The sequence below is a fragment of the Microcaecilia unicolor genome, chromosome 4, assembly GCF_901765095.1.
Source record: "Microcaecilia unicolor chromosome 4, aMicUni1.1, whole genome shotgun sequence".
In the NCBI taxonomy this organism is placed as follows: Eukaryota; Metazoa; Chordata; class Amphibia; order Gymnophiona; family Siphonopidae; genus Microcaecilia; species Microcaecilia unicolor.
This window is the reverse complement of record NC_044034.1, coordinates 306628334-306654183: the sequence shown is the minus strand read 5'-3', so window position 1 is coordinate 306654183 and position 25850 is coordinate 306628334. Positions and strand designations below refer to the sequence as shown.

General features: G+C 44.6%; 1 protein-coding gene across 1 annotated transcript in view; it reads right to left on the bottom strand.

Annotated features, from left to right (window-relative positions):
• Positions 1–873: 873 nt before the first annotated feature.
• R3HCC1 (R3H domain and coiled-coil containing 1) overlaps positions 874–25850 on the bottom strand; it is an 86732-nt gene continuing 61755 nt past the window's right edge. Inside the window, exons 3-9 of the mRNA XM_030202502.1 lie at positions 25141–25426; positions 21060–21197; positions 19937–20624; positions 14235–14407; positions 12282–12352; positions 4587–4682; positions 874–2174 (exon numbers count right to left, since the gene is read on the bottom strand). Of these exons, the coding sequence (XP_030058362.1) occupies positions 2065–2174; positions 4587–4682; positions 12282–12352; positions 14235–14407; positions 19937–20624; positions 21060–21197; positions 25141–25426 (1562 nt within the window). The 3' untranslated portion in view covers positions 874–2064. The remainder of the gene's footprint in view (positions 2175–4586; positions 4683–12281; positions 12353–14234; positions 14408–19936; positions 20625–21059; positions 21198–25140; positions 25427–25850) is intronic.

Below are 25850 nucleotides of genomic sequence, written 5' to 3'. Positions count from 1 at the left end.
CAGAAGCCACTTGTGTGAGATTGTTTCTCCGCATTTTTGTACATGTAAATGGTGCTAAAAGCGTTCCTCTGTTTTATGAGGTACATGTTATATGTCACCCGAGAGGACTTATACGTACTTGAATAAAATGGATTTGATCCACTTCTGCTCTGTCTTTATAGAATGAGGAATGCTTTTTCTACAGCAAAGGTCACCAGGGGAAGGTGCGGGGGGGGGGGGGGGGGGGGGGGGGGCAGGTTCACAAACTGCTGCACACAGTCCATTTCATCTAACCAGCGACTATGATCCTCCTCTGTACACTGGGGCACATGCTGCAGGACACTTTCCAAGAGGGAGAAGAAAGATGATTATTAAGGATTTCAGAGGGTTAGGGACAGGATTCCAACATATACAAAGACCATAAAAAGGCAGGCCCAGCAGGGCAGAAAACCTAAAATAGAAATAGGTATTTGAAATTAGCATGCACACACCCACCCTCATTTGGTCAAAAAAGGATTCAGATAACACCATCATGTGTCAGCTTTCAAGGTCACATAGACTCCTTCATCAGATGTGATCATGAAGTTCACCATTCACAACCTCTACGAAATCTTCATGCTAGTCCAGTAAAAATCATGCCAGCCTGAAAAAGAATCCAGTTTTCTCCAGAACATATATAGCTTTTAGAACCTTGCACTTGTATTTTAACAGTACAATTTACTTATGACTGTTATGCCATCTGTAATCAGACTGAAAGAACACAGATCCAGGGAAAACATGTCTGCTCTGAAGAATGTTGTGCTGAACATTGGCCAGCCTGATAACCATACACATAAAAATGAGCTTTCAGAGTTCTTTGGACTGAATAAAAGACACACACACATTGTGAGGCTCTGTCAAAGAGTGGTTTATTCCCTTCAGAACTGAAGACAGCAAGTATTAGCTGAACTATGAAGACAAAAAGTTATTCCTCAAAATCATTCACCTTTTGAGTGGACATCAACGCTGTAAGTGATATCCTTTCAGCTTATGTCTGCTGATCACATCAAAGCAGTGTACAGCCTGAATAACTTCTTTTCTAATGGCCCGTAGACCTTGATAAACAACAGTTACATAAAGTATAAGAAAAATTTTGGCCACAAGAAAGAGGCTCACCAAAGCCCCTATAGACTAACACCACTCAGCCTTTTTTAGGAGCAGCAGAGGACCCTTATGAGATGGCCTCTAGAATTTGAGAAGGGTCTATACATTTCTAATACTGGAAAATCTAATATCTTGAAAACGTCCAGATAGTTTTCCCATCAGTTAACGTATTTAACAGACGTCACAGAGCGCAATGGGTAAAATAGAAAACCCAAGCAGCAACAAAGATACTCAAACTACACAAACCAGGCCCTAAACATTAGAAATCATGCAACAGTATTAATCATTCTTTTTCAAACCTCTAATACTTCAAAAACATTAAGACACCAGGACATATTCTTTTCATAGTTCAGCATGATCACAGTTGGGCTATCCACACCTTCCAGCGAAAAAGGAAAAAGGTACCTGTCAGGAGAACTTCAGTATATGGGCAGTCGTAGGTCCCTCACGTTATCTTCTGCAAGTCTAAACACAGATCTCAGCAAAAGCAATGATGGGGAAGACAGATTCAGGTCCACAACACTCATATTTATGGAGAACTATCCCAGTAAAACGCAGGTGGCTACGCGGATACTGTCACATTCTTTCCTGGCAGTTTTCTGCAACTGGGAGTTCAGAGGGCCTAAACAATTTATCATGCTTTTAGGGGTTTTTTTTTTTGTTTTTTTTAAGTTGAAGTGCTCCTGTGGGAGATGTGAAGCTCTTGCCACTAAAGTGCTACATCTGAATTCTTCAAGTATGTCAGGTGTGGCACCTCTAATCCTTGGGAGCCACAGATGGGCCTGGTTTTCCAGATAACTACTGAACATTCATTGTGGCTATGTTTAAACATGATAACCCACAGTTTATGGTCGATTTAGAAAGGCTCGCCATTCTTGAACCCACAACTGTCTGAAAACGAGGGTCCTTCATCTCTGCTCTGGAAGAAAAGTAAAGAACGTGTCATTCGGATGTTGGCTCTTTTTGGTTCTGCAGTCCCAAAGCTCTTTTTACTAGCCGTTTAGCCACTGAAGGGTCAGTTGGAGATCTCCACTTGGTAGGCTGAAAGAATTCTGAAATAACACACAAAACAAATTATTACACACACACAAACACACATTTTGCCCTGTCACCCCATTCATGCACTTTTTCCTACAATCCCTTATTATACAGAAATGGAAAAATGGGAGAACCGGGCAAAACAAAATCAATAAACACCTGGGAAAGAAATGGAACGATCCCAGTTTTCACTTCTTGTGTAATTATTGTGCCACCCCGCTTGAACGTCATCAGGCAATATTAGTCTATATTTTGTTTGTGTCCCCCATTCCCACCTAACCTAAGCTGTTCACAGCTTAGCTCTATGTCATATGGGATGTGAACCCAGTCCTGGTTTTCTATATCCCAGTATTGCTCCGTTTTTATTCTCCTGCAGAATGCACTGGGATGGCAGTTATAAAACAATGACAGAATTAGTGTACTATGACAATGTGGAAGCAGGCTGGTACTTTTTCAGCATTATGACAAAATCATTACTATAGTACAGCAGGTCTAAACCCAGACCTTAGAATATCCCATCAGTCTGGACTTCATACAACCCACAACTAATATATATGCAAATCTATCTAATGCATATTTACTGTGGATAGCCCAAAATCCAGGCCAGTCCAGTATGTCCTGAGGACTGAGTTGACCCACTGCTTCAATAAGTATTAGTAACGTGGAGGGGCATAATCGAAGGGGCGGGGAAACCCGTATTATTAAACAAGATGGGCGGCCATCTTTCGTTTCGATAATACGGTCGGGGACGCCCAAATCTCCACATTTAGGTCGACCTTAGAGATGGTCGTCCCTGGTTTTCAGTGATAATGGAAACCGAGGACGCCCATCTCAGAAACGACCAAATCCAAGCCCTTTGGTCATGGGAGGAGCCAGCATTCGTAGTGCACTGGTCCCCCTCACATGCCAGGACACCAACCGGGCACCCTAGGGGGCACTGCAGTGGACTTCATAAATTGCTCCCAGGTGCACAGCTCCCTTACCTTCGGTGCTGAGCCCCCCAAAACCCACTCCCCACAACTGTACAACACTAGCATAGCCCTAAGGGGTGAAGGGGGGCACCTACATGTGGCTATAGTGGGTTTCTGGTGGGTTTTAAAGGGCTCACATTTACCATCACAAGTGTAACAGGTGGGAGGGGATGGGCCTGGGTCCGCCTGCCTGATGTGCACTGCACCTACTAAAACTGCTCCAGGGACCTGCATAATGCTGTCAGGGAGCTGGGTATTACATTTGAGGCTGGCAAAAAATATTTTTAAAGTTTTTTTTTTTAGGGTGGGAGGGGGTTAGTGACCACTGGGGGAGTAAGGGGAAGTCATCCCCGATTCCCTCTGGTGGTCATCTGGTCAGTTCGGGCACCTTTTTGAGGCTTGGTCGCAAGAAAAAATGGACCAAGTTGGCCAAGTGCTCATCAGGGATGCCCTACTTTTTTCCATTATCGGCCGAGGACCACCATGTGTTAAGTACGCCCCAGTCCCGCCTTCGCTTTGCTTCTGACACGCCCCCGGGAACTTTGGTCGTCCCCGTGACGGAAAGCAGTTGAGGATGCCCAAAATCGGCTTTCGATTATGCCGATTTGGACGACCCTGGGCGAAGGACGCCCATCTCCCGATTTGTGTCGAACGATGGGCGCCCTTCTCTTTCGAAAATAAGCCTAATAGCAACCTAAATGACAGCACATAAAGACCAATGTAATCCACTCAGTCTGCCTGGCTCAGCCTTATTCGCTTTGGGTAGGTGAATATATAAATTACCAAATGCAACCCAACACCAGTTCCCCCACCATTGTCTTCCATATCTGACCCAAGCGGGCCCCAAATTAGCCTTCTTGTTGTGATGCATAGAAAGGCTCTTTTTTTCTTAACGTGTTTACCATTAGGTATGCAGGCAATGCAGTTAAAAATCCCTCTCGGAGGCTAGCCCTATCACTCAGGCTGTAGATCAACAGCACGGGAGGGATTCAGATTCAAATTCCTCTTCATTCAGGGCTAATAAGGCCTGGGTGGGGGGAGAAAGACATTTGTTGCTGTTGTGGCATCATCTCCCATCGGCCATTAAACAGCGAAGATTGTGCTAGTCCAGACCTTGGGCCGATCAAGGGCAGACTGCATGCTCTGCTTCCTCTCAGTGACTGATGTGAGACACCAGTGCATAGCAGGTCCCAGATGGTGGCCAGGTTTCAGACTTATCACTGAGGTACAGTGGGCCATTTACACTGCAGCCTACCACATGCTGCTCATTTTGTTCATGTATTGTCTGCAATTTTATCATTTCCTTCACGTCTTCCACCCAGTTTGCCGAGTCAAAAAATGAGGATTCCATGTGAGAAAGTAAAAGAAGGAGCTCACCAAGGAGACAAAGCGGAAGAACACGACCTAAATATGGGCCCATCCCTATCCAAAGCCAACCATCACCAGGATTCTCACCTGCACGTTGACGTGCCCGAAACTGCGACTGTTTTGTTCCCTGAGACAGAGGACGGAATTTGAGGAGAGGGTGGGTCATCGATAATGCCTGGACCGCTTCAAAGAATAATAATACCAGTCATAAAATGAACAGTGCTCCAGGTTTTAATCATCAAAATTTACAGTGGTGCTATCAGGGACTGATTAAGCTAAAAAAAAAAAAAAGAGTTGCTCAAATTTAAAAAAAGGTGAATCTTAAAATATTCCCTGTGGGTAATCACAGCAAGAACCTCTGAAACCTGGAAGCCCAGATCCATTTTCTTTCATCATTATTACAGTATGACCTTAAAAAAATATTACATGGTCAATTGTTCCAATGTCTGTGCTCAGCATCAACAGCAACCAAAACATTATAAAGCCCATAACATCAAAAATGCAATTTAATATCACAGCAAAAAATGCTTTCTTTTCTAGGACTGTAAGCTTCTTGTGACAAGCACCTTGCAGTCAAACTGTTGATGCTGTAAAATGCTCTGTAAATGATATCATAATAATTAAAAAAAATAATAATCCAGTAGTTCACCTAGCACAAGAGTCTCATATGGTATTAAAAACTGAAATCCCATCTATACGCACAGAGAAAACATTCAGAAATATAAGTGTGTCCTGCTATGTGAACTGGGAATAACAAATTCAGTGTTTAATTGGTTTGAACAATTCTTGGTTTCTAGATCATACAGTGTAAAAGGTAGACATTGGAATTCTTTTCGTTGGAATCCGGGTAGTGGTGTCTCACAAAGTTCTCCACTTTCTCCTTCTCTGTTTAATATTTACCCAAGTTCATTGGGAAATTTCTTACAGATTTTGGTATTTTTCTCTTATGCCCTGCTTTGGCAAATTCTTCAGATACTATTGCTAAAGTACAAAGTTATATCTCAATTATTGATAAATGGGCAGCTACATGGTTTTTTTAAATTGAATAAGCAAAAGACTAAGCTTTGGTTTGGAGATTTTGATCATCTCCCACATAAGATTAGCTTCTGAAGAAAGATTAATAATTAATAATCATTCTAAGGTTTTAGGGATTATATTAGATTCTAAACTATCATATGAAAAACAAATTAATGTACGTAGTAAAAAAATGTTTCTTCCGGCTTAGACAGTTAAGAGCAATTAGGCCCTCATTATCTCGAAGGAATTTTAGAATTAGAGTTCAGACAGTGCTGCTTCCTCAACTAAACTATTGCAACTGTTTATAATAATGCTTCAGCTGGGCTGCAGAGACTTTTTCAGTTTCTGCAGAATATGGCAGCAAGATTGTTCTTTGATTTGAATAATTTGATAGAATCACTCCTGTTTTGAATGATTTGTATTGGTTGACTGTTCAAAAACATATGCAATTTAAAATTATTACCTTGATCCATAGATCTTTATATGGATTAAGTTCCGAAGGAGTTGGGGAATTACTGAAGTTTCCGTCTCAAGGTCGTAAACTTTGCTTCCCTAGGACTTTTTGTATGGGTTTTCCATCACTTAAAAATGTACGTTATAAGTCTATTCATGTCAGTTTATTTTCAGTCCAGGGAGCTAGACTCTGGAATTTATTGCCTATAGATTTAAAGGTAAAATTATGTATAATCATACCTGATAATTTTCTTTCCATTAATCATAGCTGATCAATCCATAGACTGGTGGGTTGTGTCCATCTACCAGCAGGTGGAGATAGAGAGCAAACTTTTGCCTCCCTATATGTGGTCATGTGCTGCCGGAAACTCCTCAGTATGTCGATATCAAAGCTCCATCCGCAGGACTCAGCACTTAGAGAATTACACCCACGAAGGGACACTCTGCCCAGCTCACCACCGCCGAAACGGGGGAGGGGAATCCGTCCAGCTCATCCCCGCGGAGCGGGGGAGGGACACCACACCCGCCGATGCGGGGGGATCTGGCTTATCCTGCAACCGCAACCGCGGGAGGAGCTGACTGACCCTAACACCGCCGAAGCGGGAGGGGTACAAAACTGCCCTACAGCCGCACGAAGCGGGAGGGAGTGCCGGCAGAATTTTAAGTCTCAATCCAGCCCCGTAAAACGGAGGGGAGAGGAATGCAGCAGCTCACTGTAACACAAACTCGTCTTAACTCTTGAAGAATCCAAGTGAAAAAACTTGAACACGAAGTCTTTCTGAAGTAACTGAAGACTAAACTTGAACCTGAAATACAACCAGAATAAAAACAATACAGATATCTGGGAGGGGCTATGGATTGATCAGCTATGATTAATGGAAAGAAAATTATCAGGTATGATTATACATAATTTTACCTTCCATATCATCAAGCTGATCAATCCATAGACTGGTGGGATGTACCGAAGCAGTACTCACCCAGGGCGGGACATAGAAATCCCTGACCGCAACACTGAAGCTCCAAACCGGGCCTCCGCCCGAGCAGCCACAGTCAAGCGGTAATGCTTGGAGAATGTATGGGCCGAAGCCCAAGTTGCCGCCTTGCATATCTCTTCCAAGGAGACGGAACCGGCCTCTGCCATCGAGGCCGCCTGAGCTCTTGTAGAGTGAGCCTTCAGCTGGATAGGCGGCACCTTCCCCGCGGCCACATAAGCCGCTGCAATGGCTTCCTTGACCCATCTTGCCACTGTAGGCTTAGCAGCCTGCAGACCCCTACGAGGACCTGTATACAGGACAAACAGATGATCCGATTTCCGGAAATCATTGGTCACTTCCAAGTATCTGATGATGACTCGTCTCACATCCAGATATTTAAGAGCAGAGTACTCCTCTGGGTAGTCCTCCCTACGAAAGGAAGGGAGACATAGCTGCTGATTCACATGGAAGCGAGAAACAATCTTGGGCAGGAAGGAAGGCACTGTGCGAATAGTCACTCCTGCCTCAGTGAACTGTAGAAAAGGCTCTCGACACGAGAGCGCCTGGAGCTCGGAAACTCTTCTGGCTGAAGTGATAGCCACCAAAAAGACTGCTTTCAACGTCAGGTCTTTCAGAGATGCCCTTGACAAGGGTTCAAACGGCGGCTTCTGCAATGCTCTTAGCACCAGGTTGAGATTCCACGCAGGCACCACTGAGTGCAGAGGAGGGCGCAGGTGATTAACCCCCTTGAGAAAGCGCACCACATCTGGCTGCGAAGCCAGGGAAGCACCCTTCAGGCGGCCCCTGAAGCAAGCCAGAGCCGCTACCTGGACCTTAAGGGAACTGAGCGACAGGCCTTTGTCCAGACCTTCTTGCAGGAACGTCAACACTGAAGAAATTGGAGCAGTGAAAGGAGAAAGAGAGCCTGCTTCACACCACGCTGCAAAGATACGCCAAACCCTGGCGTAAGCAGTAGAAGTAGAGCGTTTCCTCGCTCTCAGCATAGTGGCGATGACCTTGTCTGAGAAGCCCTTCTTCCTCAGACGCTGCCGCTCAATAGCCAGGCCGTAAGACCAAAGGGGGAGGGATCCTCCATCACCACGGGACCCTGATGTAACAGGCCCTGCTCCACTGGCAACCGCAGAGGATCGTCGACTGAGAGCCTGATCAAGTCCGCATACCAGGGACGCCTGGGCCAATCCGGACCCACCAGGATTATCCTGCCGGGATGCTTTGCCACCCGGTCTAGTACCCTGCCCAACATGGGCCAGGGCGGGAACACATAGAGAAGCTCTTGTGTCGGCCATTGTTGGAGAAGAGCATCTACTCCCAGGGATCGAGGGTCCCGTCCTCTGCTGAAGAAGCGCGGCACTTGGCAATTGGCCGATGACGCCATCAGATCTAGGCTCGGCTGGCCCCAGCGCTTCGTGATGTCCAAGAACGCCTGAGCAGATAGCTGCCACTCTCCGGGCTCCAAGGTATGGCGACTGAGAAAGTCCGCCTTGACATTCATGACTCCGGCAATGTGGGCCGCTGACAGCTGTTCCAGGTTCGCTTCCGCCCACTGGCATAGACTCATAGCTTCCTTGGCTAGAGGGGCGCTCTTGGTACCTCCCTGGCGGTTGACATAGGCCACAGCCGTGGCATTGTCCGACAGGACCCGTACAGGCTTGAACACCAGTACCGGGATGAACTCCAAAAGCGCCAACCGAATGGCTCTGAGTTCCAGGAGGTTGATAGACCACTTTGCCTCTGCAGGAGACCAGAGCCCCTGCGCTGTCCTTCCCAAGCAGTGGGCTCCCCAGCCCGATAACGAGGCGTCCGTCGTGACGACAATCCACTCTGGGGACACCAGAGGCATTCCCGCAGACAACTTGTCTGTCTGCATCCACCAGCTCAGCGCCTTGCGCACTGCTGGATCCAAGGGAAGACGCACAGCATAATCCTCCGACATCGGAGTCCAGCGCTGCAGCAGAGAGTGTTGTAGTGGTCTCATATGAGCCCTGGCCCAGGGCACTACTTCCATCGTGGCCGTCATAGAGCCCAACAGCTGCACATAGTCCCAAGCCCGAAGAGGAGAGGCTACTAGGAACTGGTCCACCTGAGCCTGAAGCTTGACAATCCGATTGACTGGCAGGAACACCCTGCCCACTTGGGTGTCGAATCGAACTCCCAGATACTCCAGGGACTGAGCCGGGCGCAGCTGGCTCTTCTCCCAGTTGATGATCCATCCCAGGGAGCTCAAAAGAGCAACTACCCGGTCCACAGCTTTGCCGCACTCTGCATAAGAGGGGGCTCGGATCAACCAGTCGTCCAGATAAGGATGGACTTGTACTCCTTCCTTTCGCAGGAAGGCCGCTATGACCACCATTACCTTGGAAAAGGTCCGCGGAGCAGTAGCCAACCCGAACGGGAGGGCTCTGAACTGGAAGTGTCGGCCCAGGACTGCAAAACGCAGAAAGCGTTGATGAGGAGGCCAGATGGGAATATGCAGGTACGCTTCCTTGATGTCCAAGGATGCCAGGTACTCCCCTGCCTGCACTGCCGCTATAACAGAGCGGAGAGTCTCCATGCGAAAGTGCCGCACTTTCAAGGCCCGATTGACCCCTTTGAGGTCGAGGATAGGCCGGACCGAACCTCCTTTCTTTGGTACCACAAAGTAAATGGAGTAACGCCCCTTGCCAAGCTGACTTTCTGGCACCGGAACGACCGCACCCAGGCGGATCAGATTGTCCAAAGTCTGCTGCACTGCCACAGCTTTGACCGGAGACTTGCAGGGAGAGAGTACAAACCCGTCTCCTAAGGGTCGGCAGAACTCCAGCTTGTAGCCGTCTCTGATGACTTCCAGCACCCAAGCGTCTGAAGTTATTGTGGTCCACTCGCCCAGAAACGAGGACAGCCGTCCTCCAATCTGCACTGGGGCGTGGACCAATACCCCGTCATTGGGTACGAGACCCTGGGGGAGGACCGGAGGGAGCACCTCCGGGACGGCGGTCTCTGCGAAAGGAATGCTGCTTGGGGGAGAAATTCCTCTTAAAGGAAGTGGGGGCAGAAGCACCCGACCTGCCCGGGCGGTACCGACGGGCTTCCTGAAACCGTCCTCTGGAGGTACCGGGACGAGCACTCGCCCGAGCCCTGACCTCCGGCAACTACTTGCCCTTAGACGTGCCGAGATCAGTCACGATTTTGTCCAGCTCGACCCCAAAGAGCAGCTTGCCTTTAAAAGGCAATCTAGCCAGGCGGGATTTTGAGGCGTGGTCAGCAGACCAATGTTTCAGCCAAAGCCACCGCCGCGCAGAGACAGTCTGAGCCATGCCTTTAGCTGAGGCTCTCAAGACATCATACAGCAAGTCTGCCAAATAGGCTAAGCCCGATTCCAGGGCTGGCCAATCATTCCTCAAGAAATGATCCGAGGGGGAAGCCCGCTGCACCATAGTCAGGCACGCCCTGGCCACATAGGAGCCGCAAACTGAGGCCTGCAAACTTAAAGCAGCCGCCTCAAAGGACGACCTTAAAGCCGCCTCCAATCTCCTGTCTTGGGCGTCCTTTAGGGCCGTGCCACCTTCCACCGGCAATGCCGTTTTCTTAGTCACCGCAGTGATTAAAGAATCCACGGTAGGCCACAGATAGGCCTCACGTTCACTCACAGCCAAAGGATAGAGGCGGGACATAGCCCTAGCCACTTTAAGGCTCGCTTCTGGGACATCCCATTGAGCCGAAATTAAGATGTGCATGGCATCATGCACGTGGAAGGTTCTAGGCGGGCGCTTAGTCCCCAGCATAATGGCAGAGCCAACAGGGGCTGAGGGAGAGACGTCCTCCGGAGAGGATATCTTCAAAGTGTCCATGGCCTGTAACAACAGGTCGGGCAAATCCTCCGGGCGAAAAAGCCGCGCTGCAGAGGGGTCATCCGCTCCATCCGAGCGGGGATCCGTCTCCACCAAGGAATCCGCAAAGGACCGTTGGGAGACCTCAGACACGCTGCCCTCATCTACATCGGAGGAGACAAATTCCTCCAAGGCCTGGGAATCAACCCGAGGGCGTTTACCTCTGGGAACCTCAACCTCTTTACCAGAGGAGGGAGCGGGGGCAGCGTTGTGCATGAGGAAGGCCCGATGCAGCAGCAAAACAAACTCGGGGGAGAAACCCCCCAGACCGTGCACCTCCGCAGCCTGGGCAACAGCCCTAGGCGCGCTCTCAACCGGCGCTCGCAATAGCGGGGGAGAGACATGCTGCGCATCCAAAATGGCGTCCGGCGCGAAACTCCGCGAAGGAGCCGCGCGGGAAGAACGGCTCTTAACTTTAGCCGCTTCTGTGCCGTCGCCCAAATTAAGGGCGTTCATGGCATTAATGTCTCCAACCTCAAGGGCGGCCCAAGAAGAAGCCGTCCGAGCCGCGTGGCCGGCCAAGATGGCGGAGGCGAGGGGCGGGGGATGGGCGTTTATGGCGGGAAAAACCGCCACGCCGGAGGAAGGACCGGGACATGCATCGGTCGCGAAACTGTCACCCACCAAGGGCGAATCCGGCTTGAAGACCCCCGCATCCCCTCTAGAAGCGCTCGAGCGACCCGGGGAGCGACCCTTTGCGCCCTCGCCCTCCGACGCCATGAGCCACGAGGAGAAGAATCGGGGAACCCCCGCCCGCTATAAAAAGGTAAAATTACCTGCTGTCCGCTCCGAGTTGTAACGACCTGGTGTCTCAGTGAGTAGCTGCAATAGACGCTTAAATAAACGTCGAAATAAACGCCTTTAAGGCCGTTCAAAATTTTTTTTTTTTTTTTTTTTTTTTTTTTAACGGAGCCAGCGGGAGGGGGGAGAAAAGGAGGGACCTGGCACCACCAGGTTTGCACTTGCTCAAAAGAGCCCTCAACCCCAGGCACTCAACAAAACCTAAAAATTAGGCTTGGAGGCCTAGCCAGAGCTGCTGCTGTGTGTGACCACCACCTGCTGAGATAGAGAACATACTGAGGAGTTTCCGGCAGCACATGACCACATATAGGGAGGCAAAAGTTTGCTCTCTATCTCCACCTGCTGGTAGATGGACACAACCCACCAGTCTATGGATTGATCAGCTTGATGATATGGAAACAGGTGATATCACTCTTTCTCTTCCGGAAACTCTTAAACATTTGTCTATATGAGTTTTAATAAGTTAGTGATGCTTGAGTTTGAGGAGTTTGAAAGAAGTATTATTTTAGAGGACTGATTGTTTTTTTATTTTTTGTAATTTCCTCTTCAAGAGAAGAGTTCTTTTATTTTTAAGCTGTACACTGACGAGAAGTCCATCATAGATAATTGAAGGGTATATAAGATAAATATAGTGTATTTGTTAGCTGTACCTGCTGTCTGACTAGAGAATATTCCCAAGGCATGTGTATCATTCACCCACTGAAGCCGGAAGCCTTCAGCCCTGTAAGCAAAATACAAAAGAAAAAAAGACACACAGCTGATAACCAGGCAGAACAGAGAGAAAGGAACCATCTCAATACAAGATTACAGACCTGGGGAACAGGAAGGATGTAGAGAAAAGAGGTGCAGAAATGGCTACTACCCCCTAAAAACTTAATGTGGCAAACATTCCCCCCCCCCCCCCCCCCCCCCCCCCCGGGTAGTGAAAGATCTATTGTGAAGTTGGCGAGTGCACATTTTCTTCTGTTGGGTCCATGGGGAAGCTTCTTGCCTAATAAGCAGAACTTTCTTGCTGAATACTGAGACATAAATGGTGTGGCCATTTATGTGGTTACACCATTGAAAAAACAAACCTTGTGTATTGTCTCTATCTCTAATTCTTGATTTACCAAATCATTACAGATTAGTGAAACACTTGCAAACAGAGTTAAGTACAGTAAAATTTATGTTTGAGTGGCTTTGGGGAATAGCAGAATGGTTCGGGTGCATATAAGAGCGGTCCTCCAGTCCAGCTCCTAGCTTAATGAAGAGTGAGCACTGTGTGTCCTGTAAGTATAGGCACCTGCTGAAGCCCTGCCTTGACCTTCCCCTCTCCAAGGGTAAGAAAACAAGAAGACAACCAGTCTACAAGATCCACCATGGAACAGAAGAAAAGAGCAGATCTTATTATAGAAAAACAGTCTTTAATGGGTTGTTTCAAAGCTCCCAGGACTTGCAAATGAATGCCCAACATGGCATTAATCAGCGTTGGTGGAGTTTGTAGGTTAGCATCAGCTGGTTTCTATTGTCCCTGATGCATCTACTTCTGGCAAAACACGGCCATGTTGGCTACTCGTCTGCAAGTCCTGGGAGCTTTGAAACATTACATTAAAGACTGTTTTTCTACAATAAGGTCTGCTCTTTTCTTCCCTTCCCCTCTCCAAGGAAGACTTCTTGTCGTCAAAGGACAAGACACTGACGCATGGGGGTATACTTACAGGGCCCACCCAGCATGGTCTTTTTTAAGCTCAGGATTGGCATAGGAGGAGGTAAGGGGTGTCGGCAACAACCTAGAAGTGGGAAGGGAAGATGATGGACTTGAGATGGGTTTATATAAGGGAAGATGATGAACTATGGGGTGGAGCAAGTGGCTTAAGGTTTGCCTAGGGCAGGCTTGTCTAACCTATGGCTCATGGGCTAAAACCTGGCCCACCAAGAGTTTTTACATGGTCCTCAGGAGCTCAGCGGGATTTCTGCTTCCCCCGCTGTGATTTGGCTGTTTGCAAGCTTGAGTCATGTGGTGCCAGAAGTTCAGGTTGGTCTTGTAGTTTCAAGTCTTTAAACCATGTGACCAACCCAAACTTCTGGCATCGCATGGTTCAAGCTTGCAGACTGCTGAGTCAAAGTGGAGGAACCAGGAATCCCACTGAGCTTTTGTCACTGAAGCCAGATGAGGGGAAAAAGACTGGGTGAAGGCTGGGATTGGGGGTGAAGGGGGGGGGGGGGGCTACAAGAGAGAGAGAGAGAGATTGGATGAAGACTGGGGGGGGGGCATGAGAAAGAGAGAAAGACTTGGTAAAGCATGGAGAGTAGGGGTAAAAGAAAGAAAGAGAGACACTGGGTGTTCTCAGAAAGCATGTGAGTGCAAGATTCTCAAAGAGAGAGTGTGCATGCGTGTACGTAATTTGGCCCTCTGAATATTACAAAATATAAAATGTGGCCCCCGATAGAAAAAGGTTGGACAAGATTGGCTTAGGGCATTCGATACCCTTAGGCTGGCCCTGCATCTTTTGTGTTCCAAATTAAAATTAGTATCCAATTAATCAAGCCCACAATATCATTCTAGATTTCTGGTGACTGCCAAGAGTTTGGTGCAAATTTGCTGAAATGTGACAAGCACTCACTGGAATTCAGTAAATGCTTCCATAAGATCCTCAGTTCGAAGTGCTGGTGCAAAGTCAAATATCTCAATGATATGGCCAAACTTATCTTCATTTTCTGTCACATCGCAATAGGTGGAGTAGTCAAACTGTGGCTTCTCGATGCCGATATCCTTCTCTGTCAAGCGAGTTGCAATCTGTAAAAGGAGAATGTATGCATTCATTATAAAGATCTATTTTTGCATCTTTATTTTCCAGTAATGGGGAGAACAATTTCCAAAGCCATTTCTGTGTGTAAAGCACTGTTTTATCCACAAAATGGGCTATTTGAAAACTGCCCTCCCAGTGTGTAGGTAAAAGTACAAACACTGCTAACCTGCACTGAATGGAGACATTTCCAGTAGCAGTGTAAGGACAGGAATTTCAACAATACACACATTTTTCTTTTTGGTTCACCTTTATTTGATATACCACAAAATTATAAGGAATGTTTAATTGGTTTAAAAAAGAAAACAAAAAGATACAAAGCCGACAGTAGATTCCACAGGGAAAGAAAGGGATGGTGGTCCTAGGTTACAAATTTGAAGTCAATAACATAAAAACAAAGAAATACAAAATTAAACATACTAAGAAACAAAAGGAAGGTAGGAGGACAAGGTTCAGTGATAAAAGGCTAACCATTAATGCCGAAAGACTCCAAATCATTGGTCTGGGGGGAAAGCTTAAAGAAGTAAAAAGTCTTTAAGGAAGACTTCAATTTTGTAAAAGAGTTCAAGGTGAATATTCAAGGGCAAATGGTTTCAAAGAGAAGGTGCTACAACACTAAAAAAGAATTATCGAGCATGATGAAGTCTGATATGATAATGTGATGGAATAATCGACATATTATGCTGAGCAGAACGAAAAAACGTTGGGTGGGGGGATATGGGATAAGAGCACTGTGGAGAAATGGGATCCTGGAGTTTATAAAAAAAAAAAAAAAAAAGGAAAGCAAGAATGAGTATCTTAAACAGGAAACCGTAAGAAACAAGGAGCCAGTGTTTCGAATGTAACAGGGGAGTTACCCTATCAAAACATTTAGCACAATGAAGAAGCTTAACTGAAGTATTTTGAAGCAGTTGCAATTCTAATTTGCGAGAGATTGCAGCCTTGATAAAGGAGTTGCAGTAATGGAAACCAGGACAGAACCAAAGAACCAAGAAGTAGATGCAATGCGCTGAAGTCTAAAAGGAGTGGACTACAAAAAGTTCTCAATGTAACAAAAGATTTTTGTATAATGTTAGAGATCTGTGAATCGAAATTCAGGTACTTATTTAAGGTAACACCCAGGACACAAATAGAATCCTTCAACAAGATGGGAGCACCCTGAATAGTGAGGGAGGGAAGGGCAGGAATAGTTGCACTCCAAGTTTCAGTTTGTTATCTGTAAGCTACTCTGCAATAATGTCCTGTTTCAAAGAAAGTTCAGAGCCAAGAGTCAGACATATAGGAGTCAATGGGCACCAAAAGATGTATGTCATCAATGAAAATAAAAAATGTGAAACCTGTGATCAACCAGATGAAAAGTAGAGACAGATCAAGTGTAACCAAGTTAACTGGCAAAGCTCCACCAAGGCAGGTAAAAGAGGTTTAAGTGCAATACTGAGGGTGGAAACAAATTTGTCTGAGGTGAAGGGTACCTACTTTCCTTTGCAGGATAAGCTCCTAATGAGCGCCCTACAGGCACCTAAATCTAGGCATCCTTATAGAACTGGCCTCTTAATTTACAGTTGATGTCATGATATACATCCCCTTTAAACACAACCCAACAGAAATCATCAACGAAACCGAACTCGGCCTGCAAATCATGAACTCATGGGCAGATGCTTTCCAACTAAAACTAAACGCAGAGAAAACACACTGTCTCATCCTTACATCCCAATACAACACCAGCAAACTCATCAATATTACCACCCCAGATTACATCCTCCCTGTTTCTGACAACCTAAAAATTATTGGAGTTATCATCGATCGAAACCTCACGCTAGAAACCCAATCGAAAAATACAACAAGGAAAATGTTCCAATCAATGTGGAAACTCAAACGAATAAAACCTTTCTTCCCGTGGGCAATATTCTGCAACTTAGTACAATCAATGGTACTAAGTCACCTAGACTATTGTAATGCAATCTACATGGGATGCAAAGAACAAATCACAAAGAAACTACAAACTGCTCAAAACACTGCAGCCAGACTAATTTTTGGAAAAACGAAATACGAAAGTGCCAAACCCCTACGCGAGAAACTACATTGGCTCCCGATCAAAGAGCGGATTACCTTCAAAATCTATACTCTAGTGCATAAAATCATTTATGGTGAGACCCCGGGATACATGCTAGACCTCATTGACCTTCCAACCAGAAACACTACGAGGTCAACACGCACATACCTAAACCTACACTACCCAAGCTGCAAAAGAATTAAATACAAATCAACCTACGCATCCAGCTTCTCCTTTACAAGCACATAACTATGGAACACAATACAATACATCTTGAAAACAACTCACGACCTATCAAACTTTCGGAAATCACTAAAAACTTACTTATTCAAAAAGGCATACCCTAATGACCCAACCTAAATGACTCAATCTCACAACTTAATGAAACTAAGACTCAAATTTTTCACAACTCAACCCTTCTTCCATATTACCTGATGTGTTTATCATACAAGAACCTCAACATTGTCACTCTGTATCTGCCATACTGGAAATGGCGATCACCATCACGGTCATTATGTAAGCCATTTTGAGCCTGCAAATAGGTGAGAAAATGTGGGATACAAATGCAATAAATAAATAAAAAAATAACAATAAATATTTAGGCCAAGGCCACAGACAACAGTTTATGCTAACTATGGAAGCTGGCAGTTGCCAAGTATGTTGATTCTAGTGAGAGATCAAAGATTAACAAGCACATGCAGATTCATGAGGCTGCTCTCCTGTTATTCTCTTGTTCTTCCAAAAGAACTGCAGACGTGTTGCTGGTGAAAACACAATCGTGCCAAAAATCCCAAGTAGAAAGTTTCACAGACAAGCTGCAAAAGATATAATGATCCAGAACAAAGAAAATGCCAACATACTCTGCAAAACCAGTCTGATCTGAGAAGTCTGCTCTAGAGCACATGGTCTGGCCAGTCATCAAGTCCTGCAGAAGTCAGTTTCATAAGCATTATTTTACAGGTAACATGGGAAATCTCACCGATACATATATTTTCTAGAGAGCAGAACTAAGAGTAAGATTTACCTAAATGTATCCTTTGTACTAAGCTGGAGTTATTAGAATTAATAATTGTAGTCTGCAGCAATACAATATTAGCTTAAATGACTTTTTAGGTCCCTTATGTTCAGCAAATATTGCTAATTCCTCTGACTCATAACAGAACTCGGTTGTGGTTGTTCATAGAGCAGCCTGGAGGGCGGGCCAGTGTGCAAGGACTCAGCAAGGGAGGAAGCTGCCCCAGCCTTTATGGTTGAGAAGTAAAAAGTCAGGGCTATGTTTCGAGAGATTTGTGTAGGGAATTGTTTGTTAACTGTGAAAAAGCCTGAAGGGAACAAATTTGCCTCAGAAATGTAAACAACAAAGTGGAAAAAAGATTAATGGGTGCAGGAGCGAGAGCGATGGCTCTAAAACCCCAGTGGAGATAATTCTGGGGGGGGCTACAGCTGGCCTAAAGGAAAGGAAGCCCAGAGGAGAGACTGTGCAGACAGACTGATGCCAACTTTGGTATGGATACTGCAGGGTTAATTGGGCAGTGGAAACCAAGTTTGTGTTTAAGGTTTGAAGCCCTAATAAAAACCTGGTGACTAAAATAAGGAATGGCTTGAGCCTTGTGTTTTATGGAAGGACGAACACTTGTGGCCAGAAAGGAAATGTTGAGAGGCAGCTAATCAGAAGCCTCCTGCCCGTGACGTATTGTAGTATAAAACTAAATGTCCAGAATCCATCTCCATTACTGCACTTCTACAAGCATTCCAACGAACACAAGGAATCACTAAGAACCCAACAGCACAAGCAGGGAAGGAAACAACTGAATCTGTGGAACAAGAGAAAAAAAATCTTTAAAGAGATCAGTGAACAAAGAAAAACAAGTGGCCAATGAATAAATACAGTGGAAATTACAAAATGTTACTCCACGAACCATACATTGATCAAATTTGGACCCATGAATGGTTATGCTTTGTCCAAATTGAGGAAAATTGTTTCTTTACTTATCAGTCAAATGGTGGAACATGTTACCTTTAGTGATTCAACCAATTATGTAAAGTTTCATAAGATGTTAAAAACCTCTATTTCAGAAGTCTGTGGTAACCAAATGAGATCAGAGTGAAACATTTTGTTTCTTTTCTGGGCATGCCCAATCATTTTGTCCTTCTTTTTACAATTGTGAGCCACACTGAACTCGTGAGGCCAGTGTGGGATATAACTGTCCAATTAATGTAACGCATGTTGCATTTTACAAACTCCAGAAGGAAGCTCTCTTTGGCATGATGCAAGTACTACAGTGAGAGTTAGAAGTGAGATCATATACCCTGGCTTAGGAGTTAGGCTCAGTACTATCACAGTAAATGCAAACATAACCCATTTTAAGCCACTGCCCCATGAATAGATGGCACTGCCCTGGGTATGTAGTTCCCATTTGTAAACCAGTCATACCCAGTACCATAGTATGCTAAAACATATGAACTACAGGACGTGAAAATAAATGGTTAAAATGTTAGCCCAATAACGTACATATTTTAATCCTAAACAGCCTCACCTAGCATTTCAAACCATGCCAATTTTCTGAACCAGTTAAGTAGACAAGTTTCTTTAATTAAATGAGCATCATAATCATGTTTTATATTTTATTAGATGTCAAATTCACAGGAATTTAATGAAATTAATTTATTTGTTAAAAGTGAGTCAGCAATTCTTGCAAATTCTTTTTGAATTCCTGTTGAATCTACCTATGCACATCAAACTGAGTCTGGCGCCTAAAGATGGCATCTTACCTACTCCGAGTACTGCCTCTCACTCCCACCAGCAGATCCCTTTACACTAGAGGAAGTATGAAGAAAGACGGTGTATCATTCTACACTACAGTGATTCTCCACTGGAGAGCACAATCCAACACTCAGGGGCCCTTTTACTAAGCTGTATAAGCATCTATGGACGCCCAATGTGCGCCAATTTGGAGTCAAGCGTCTGATACGCAATTCAGAAAAATAATTTTTATTTTCTGGTGCCTGTCCGCTATGTGTGCCAAGTGGCATTTGATGCGCGTAGGTCATTACAGCCCGGTTAACGCATGAGATCTTACTGATAGGTCAATGGCTGGCGGTAAGGTTTCATACCCAAAATGGATGCGTGCCAAGTTTTATTTTGTCGCACATCCATTTTCAGCAAAAATTTTAAAAAGGCATTTTTTGCAGGCACGCTGAGGATCTGCGCAGCCAAAACACACCCCCACACTACCACAGGCCATTTTTCAGCACACCTTAGTAAAAGGACCCCTCAGGGAGCTGACCAAAAATAAAATATTAACTTTTCAGATCTTAAAATGGCTTCTTTCAGTGCCTTCCTTAACCTCTCTGTTTTAATTTCCTTACAAGGGGTATAAGACACCCCCCTTTGGTAAGGCCATAGCGCCTGTCTGTGAAGATATTCCTCAGCAGGTTCTGTTGACCATCTTGGTTTTAATGTTACCTCTTTTAATAGCTGATCAGCGCCATCCTCATCTGTTTCTTTTTCCTCGTCACCTGCTGTAGAGGATTCCAGTGTTCCACTGTCTAAAGGTAAGTCTCTGATACACTCCACCTCCCCTGTTGCTGCTGCTGCCACGATGCAGTTCTCCCCCTGATTCCCTTGCTCTGGCATGCCCATGCCATCAGCTAGTGCTGTTATTTCTGTACTCTCCCCCAGAATCCTGCTGCTTTCAGTCTCCGAATGTTCTTCACCAGTGTTTGCACTTGGGAACTGCACATCTTCTTCACACTTTGTCACTCCACTGGATGAGCTGAGCAAGCCCTGGTTATCTTGCGCATAATCCTTATTATCCAGATCTTCCTCTAATTTTCCTCTGAGGCAGGTTTCTTCCTTGTCTACTGCTTCAGTGGCTGGCTCCATTCCTACTCCAAGCTCATTCTTCTGTCCCCCTGCATCTAGTTTTTGGCTTCTCCTGGGGGGAACATACAGAGCTTGATCTGGTCTCTTATTGAAACGTCGTCTTCCTCTGCTTCTTTGGGATCCTCTGTTGGGTGGACCAGTGCCAGGCTGATGCTCTGCCACTGTAGAATCTGAGCCCCTGGCACCATGGTACCTTTTCTGGTGGCGATTTGGAGTTTGGTGCATGGTAGTGCCAATACTGTGAGTAACATCTTCTTGATCAGGCAATCTAATATTTAAAAAAGGCAGCAGGAGATAAAAGTTAATTCAATCACCTTGAAAGCAAAAGGACAACTCTATGAAAGCCCTTTATTCAAATACTTCTTCCAAGCACATGCGCTTGCTACCATCAAAGACAGAACTCTGGATTATATGGTGCTTCAGGTTGACACATTCTGGCAGTTCTTAAATCTTATGGTATGCCAAAAAAATGCTGCACAAACAAAACCTCTTTCTGCTTTTCACATTTAAAAATTTTCCCTTTTCGGTGATATCAAAAAACAACTCTTTAGTTAATTACTACATCAAGACAACTATTTTTCTAATCAGCAACAATATTGCTTAATTTTGGAAAGGCTACTGTCTCCTGCTCTTCCTACTGAAGTTACACACTAATCCACAATTTCATCGCCTCTAAGACAAGTGCCAGTTTCTCTAAGATTACCTGACATTTAGATGGCAAACAACAGTTCTCCTCTTCCAACCTTCCCCAACAGAAAAGCTGCTTAAGGAGTTGAATGTTTCAGTGATTCGGTGGGTTATGTATCTCAGACGACTGGTCAGAGGAGGAAAGAGGAGCACTCTGGGAAAACAAGAAAAGGCAAGTTATGGGCAAAGTAACAAAAGAAAACATGAAACACCCCAGCTTCAGACTGTCTCTCTGAACACTAAACTCCCACAGGGGCAATGAGACAGTTGGCATTCTGATGCTTTGAGACTTCTGACTCATCTCCTGTTGCGGTTACTAGCTACATTAGTTAAAAAAAAAATACATTCAGTTACTGCACATAGAAAATGGACTAGGATTTGTAGGAAATATTCTTGAGTAACTATTACTGGACACAAAATTCAAGTACAGGTGCAAGAAAAGCTGATTTTAATTTCTGACTTGTGCAGCTGCACACGAACACCCCAAAAGCCATATTGCTACACAGCGAAATAATTCAGAGAAATGCACGTTCATTACTAAGTGTTTGCTCAGCTTGCTTTCTGTCTGGCTTTTCTGCTCTCTGTCCCTCATTGCTTGGCCATGACACCAATATTAGCAAGGTCAAGATTTCTCTCTGGTCTCAACCAAAACCATAATGGCAAGAGAGCATGCGAAAAGTACCATGAGCATGGACAGGAAGTGTCCTAGCTACCTGGCACAAAAACCTTTATTTAAGGACAAGAGGTCAAGAAATGGTAGGAAATGAAATATGCATTAGTGTTATGCCAGGCCAAAACTATTACCTGTTAACATATGTTAACTATTTACTTCTCGATATCGAAGTAGCGTAGCAACAGATAACTAATTTTTAATGCATACCAGGATGGCTAAGGACAATTCACTTCAATTTTACAGCCAGCTTGCAGACTTACTGAGAGCACAGCTGTTTTGAGGAAGTGTTGCTCCCTGCAAAATCTTTCCTTTTATAACTTTACTGCCTAGAGATGGCATCCCTGGGGGAATTCTACATACTCACAAAATAATAATAATTAAAAACATTCTGCACATGGTATTTTAAAATTCTGAAAATTATATTGATAAAAATCAAACAATATAATTGCTGTCTTTGAGCTGTAATTCATTTAAACTTGAAAATCAAAAAAACATTCTACCTCATGGATGCAAACTTTCGAACGATTTTGTTTTTGTATTCCCCTGGTACAGTAAGTGCATCATAATTAATTCTGGTTTTCATTGATTAATCCAGGTAGGTTATCAACTAACTATTCCTCCAACAGGAGGAGAGAAAGATTTCAGATAGAGAGCACCTTATTTTGACAGCAAGCCCCTACTATTGGGCAGCCCTGGGTTTTTTTCCAGGCTCACTCACTGCTTGTTGTACAAAATGGTACCCAAGGTAAATAGCATGCATTAATGCATGTTAGTGCATGGTAATATGGTAGTCTTTTACCGCCATGCACATCTCCCTGTCCCTCATCCACCCAACCCTCCCTGTCCCTCACCTAACCCACCCTCATCTTGTTAGACTGTCACTGAAATGCTTTGATGTTTCACTTATAAATACTGTTATTTACTAACATTTGCTTATTTCTGATCTGATGAAGAAGGGCTACCTTTGAAAGCTAATCAAAAAAATGTATTGTTAGTCCAATAAAAAAAGGTATCATCTTATTTTCTTTTCTATGTTTTATTTTATTCTATTTCTATTGATTGCCCTTGAGTCACATAATTTTGTTGATTTTGAGCCACTTTTGGTTGTCTGTATATGATTCAGTAGCTTTGTCTACTGCTTACACATAAAGACTTATTATTTATTCCATGGTGACTACTAAGATTATTGTAATTCTTTGTATCAGGGTTTTACGGTTGAAGTATCAGTCAACTGCAGATCTGCTGCAGGATACAACTGCTAAGCTACTGATGGCAAGAACAGTGAAAGATCAAGTGTCATCCATACTTGAAGAAGGGAGTATTCACATTAGGAAAACTCTGGTTCATAGGATGCTTGATGGTGAGAGGTCAGCATACTGGAAAAAAAAACTGTTTTCCCACTTATCAGCCAAGGCAGATAATGAGTTTCCACAGGTCAGGATCATGAAGCTAAGACAGCAGGAATTCAGTCATATGGCACCTGTTCTGTGAAATTCTATTCTACTGGACATACATCGAGCAGATTGTTTTCATTGTTAGGAAGGTGGTGGCCCACTTATTTCCCCCTGCATTTGGGATTTAAACTGGCTTGGGGAGGAGGCATGGCAATGTGGATAATGTTGGGATGGGCAGGAATATGGTTCTCTGATAATATACAATGATATTTGGATTTTGAACTGAATAACTTTACTGTAAATGACATGATCCTTTTCAGGAATGGGTGCTTAACCTGTTTTTGTTCAAATTTTTAGTTCCACCCTAGATTTCTAAAACAATTTTGGAACACACTGAGCCAAAATGGGTTATCAACCATTTAAATAAATCCAAGGGGAGCTCTGAGCAGCAGGCAGTGTTGACTCCTTGCAGTTGCTAATACTCATGGTAACATATGTTTCATGGTTGTGGCCATGGATGTCAGCAGGTGAGAGAAATCAGCGCTTCCTACCACTCCTCTTGGGCTTTGTGGACTGTCAAATAAGAATCCCTAGTCAGTAAAAGAAAGTTAAGGTCCAAACTGAATAATTTATTAAAACGAAAGCTAATCAAGAAATGTATTAAGTTATGTCCAATAAAAAAGGTATAATCTTATTTTCTTTTGTTTGATTTCTATTGATAACCTTTAAGAGTGGACTAACACGGCTACCACACCTCTCTATTTAAAACGACATAAAACTCAAATGGCCATGTTTCAGCACATGCTTGCTTCAGGCCTTAAATACAATGACAGCAATGACTTTTTTTCCCCCCAATGAAAACATAAGCTGGGACCAGGTTCAAAATGATATAGATCCTAACTTGCCTTCCAACCATAGTTTACAACAGCAGCTGTTTAAAGAATACTGAAACATCATAAAGTCCAAAGTCTGATGTTGGTTCCAGCATATGTTTTCATTGAAAAAGACACTACCATCACTGTATATAGTCTACTGAAGTAGGTGAGCTATTGCCAAAGTCTTACAAAAACAACACAAGACTGTGGGACACTAAGCTGCTCACATACTGACAGCCACATGATGCTCCAAGGCAAAAGCACCTGCTCTCATTACACTGGTTATGGAGCCTCTCTCTTTTGGGCACAGCGCTGCACTGCCTCCACCTACTGCTGCTGGCCTGCTGAGCCAATTGTTTACATTGCCACATTCACACATCCAGCTGTAAAGGAATTTTGCAGTGCAGAATACCTCAGGAATAAAATAACATGATTACATTTAGAACAATGGAGGTGGGGGAAGTTTTATCATCAGGATCTGTATAGTTAACACCAGGAGTACAAAGTGAGTCTATTTCGGGCTAATGTGGGGTGTAAATTTCATGAATAAATTAATTAATGTTAAACTGCTTTGATTGTAACCACAGAAAGGTGCTATATCAAATCCCATTTTCTTCTTCTCTGACCAGCAGTAATGTTGTGGAACTTCATATACCACCTTATTGACCGTACAAGTCAAGGTGGTTCACATATCACATAAAAGAAAAGGGAACTCCAAGAAAACATATGAAAGACACAATCATACTAAGGGGCTATGCAATAAAAACAATAAAATCACAGCACTCAGAAAGGATGCTATGCAGAGATCAGACTAGGATCTTCTATGTTTATCTACCTAGGATCCAAACAGAAAGACCACAGCAACTGTGACTGAAATATGAATTGACACGACTAGCAGCTGACATCTGTCCTGTACAGTAGACAGAAAAACTGTGCAGCCTGGATAGTTCATTTGGTTTTTTTCTGCCCACGTCTATCGTGTTACTCTTGACATTTGTCCTCAGGACAGTTAAGCACACTGATTGCTCTGGATCTTCAAGGCGGGGGAGGGGGGAGGAGACAAGCCTGCTGGTGGACCCCTTCCCAAATGTCTGTCCCTGCCCCGCTTTTGCGCCTGGGGCTTCCTGCAGGACAACGGTGGGGCACGTTTCTTACTTTTTCTGATTCTCTTCCAGTCGGAAACGCTCCAGGTCCTCCAGCACCTGGCTGTAAAACTCATTCTCGAGGCTAGAAAGATAAAGCCCGTCCAGAGAAGCCAGAGCGACTACGGGTGAGGCGGAGAAAGGGGCCGCGTCACTGAAAACGACCAGAGGAGAAGAGAGACGCTCTGCAATCCTGAACACATACACACTGACACAACCGGCAGAGAGAGAGAGCAGTCGCTCGCAGGGTAAGAGAGACAGCTCGAGCGAAAGCCACCAGGCAAGTGTTTGGCGCCATCCTGCGGAGCGGCGGAATCACTGCACGTAGTACAGACCTCTTGCTCGTCTCATTCCCACTGCAGCTCACGCCTAAGAAGGCTGCACTCATGGCTAATAGGAGAGCCATATAATGATTTAAGGACTGGAAAACTATTTCGAACCCAAGTTCCAACGCCACTAACATAGCCCCCTGAGATATCAAATACACTTTAAGCTGTTGGTTGGTACTTGCACATACATTGGGCATATTATGAATACATCCCTGTGTATTTGCTTCATTAGCAGTACCATATGTACCAACCATCTGTAAATGATCACCGAATGGATCCTGTCTGTTGCTACAGCACGAAAAGCTGCCACTCGAGAAAGCGTGTTTTGATTTGTTTTGTTTTTGGTTAGTACCTAATTTATGGCATAACCTTCCCAGTTCTGTTAGGGAACAAG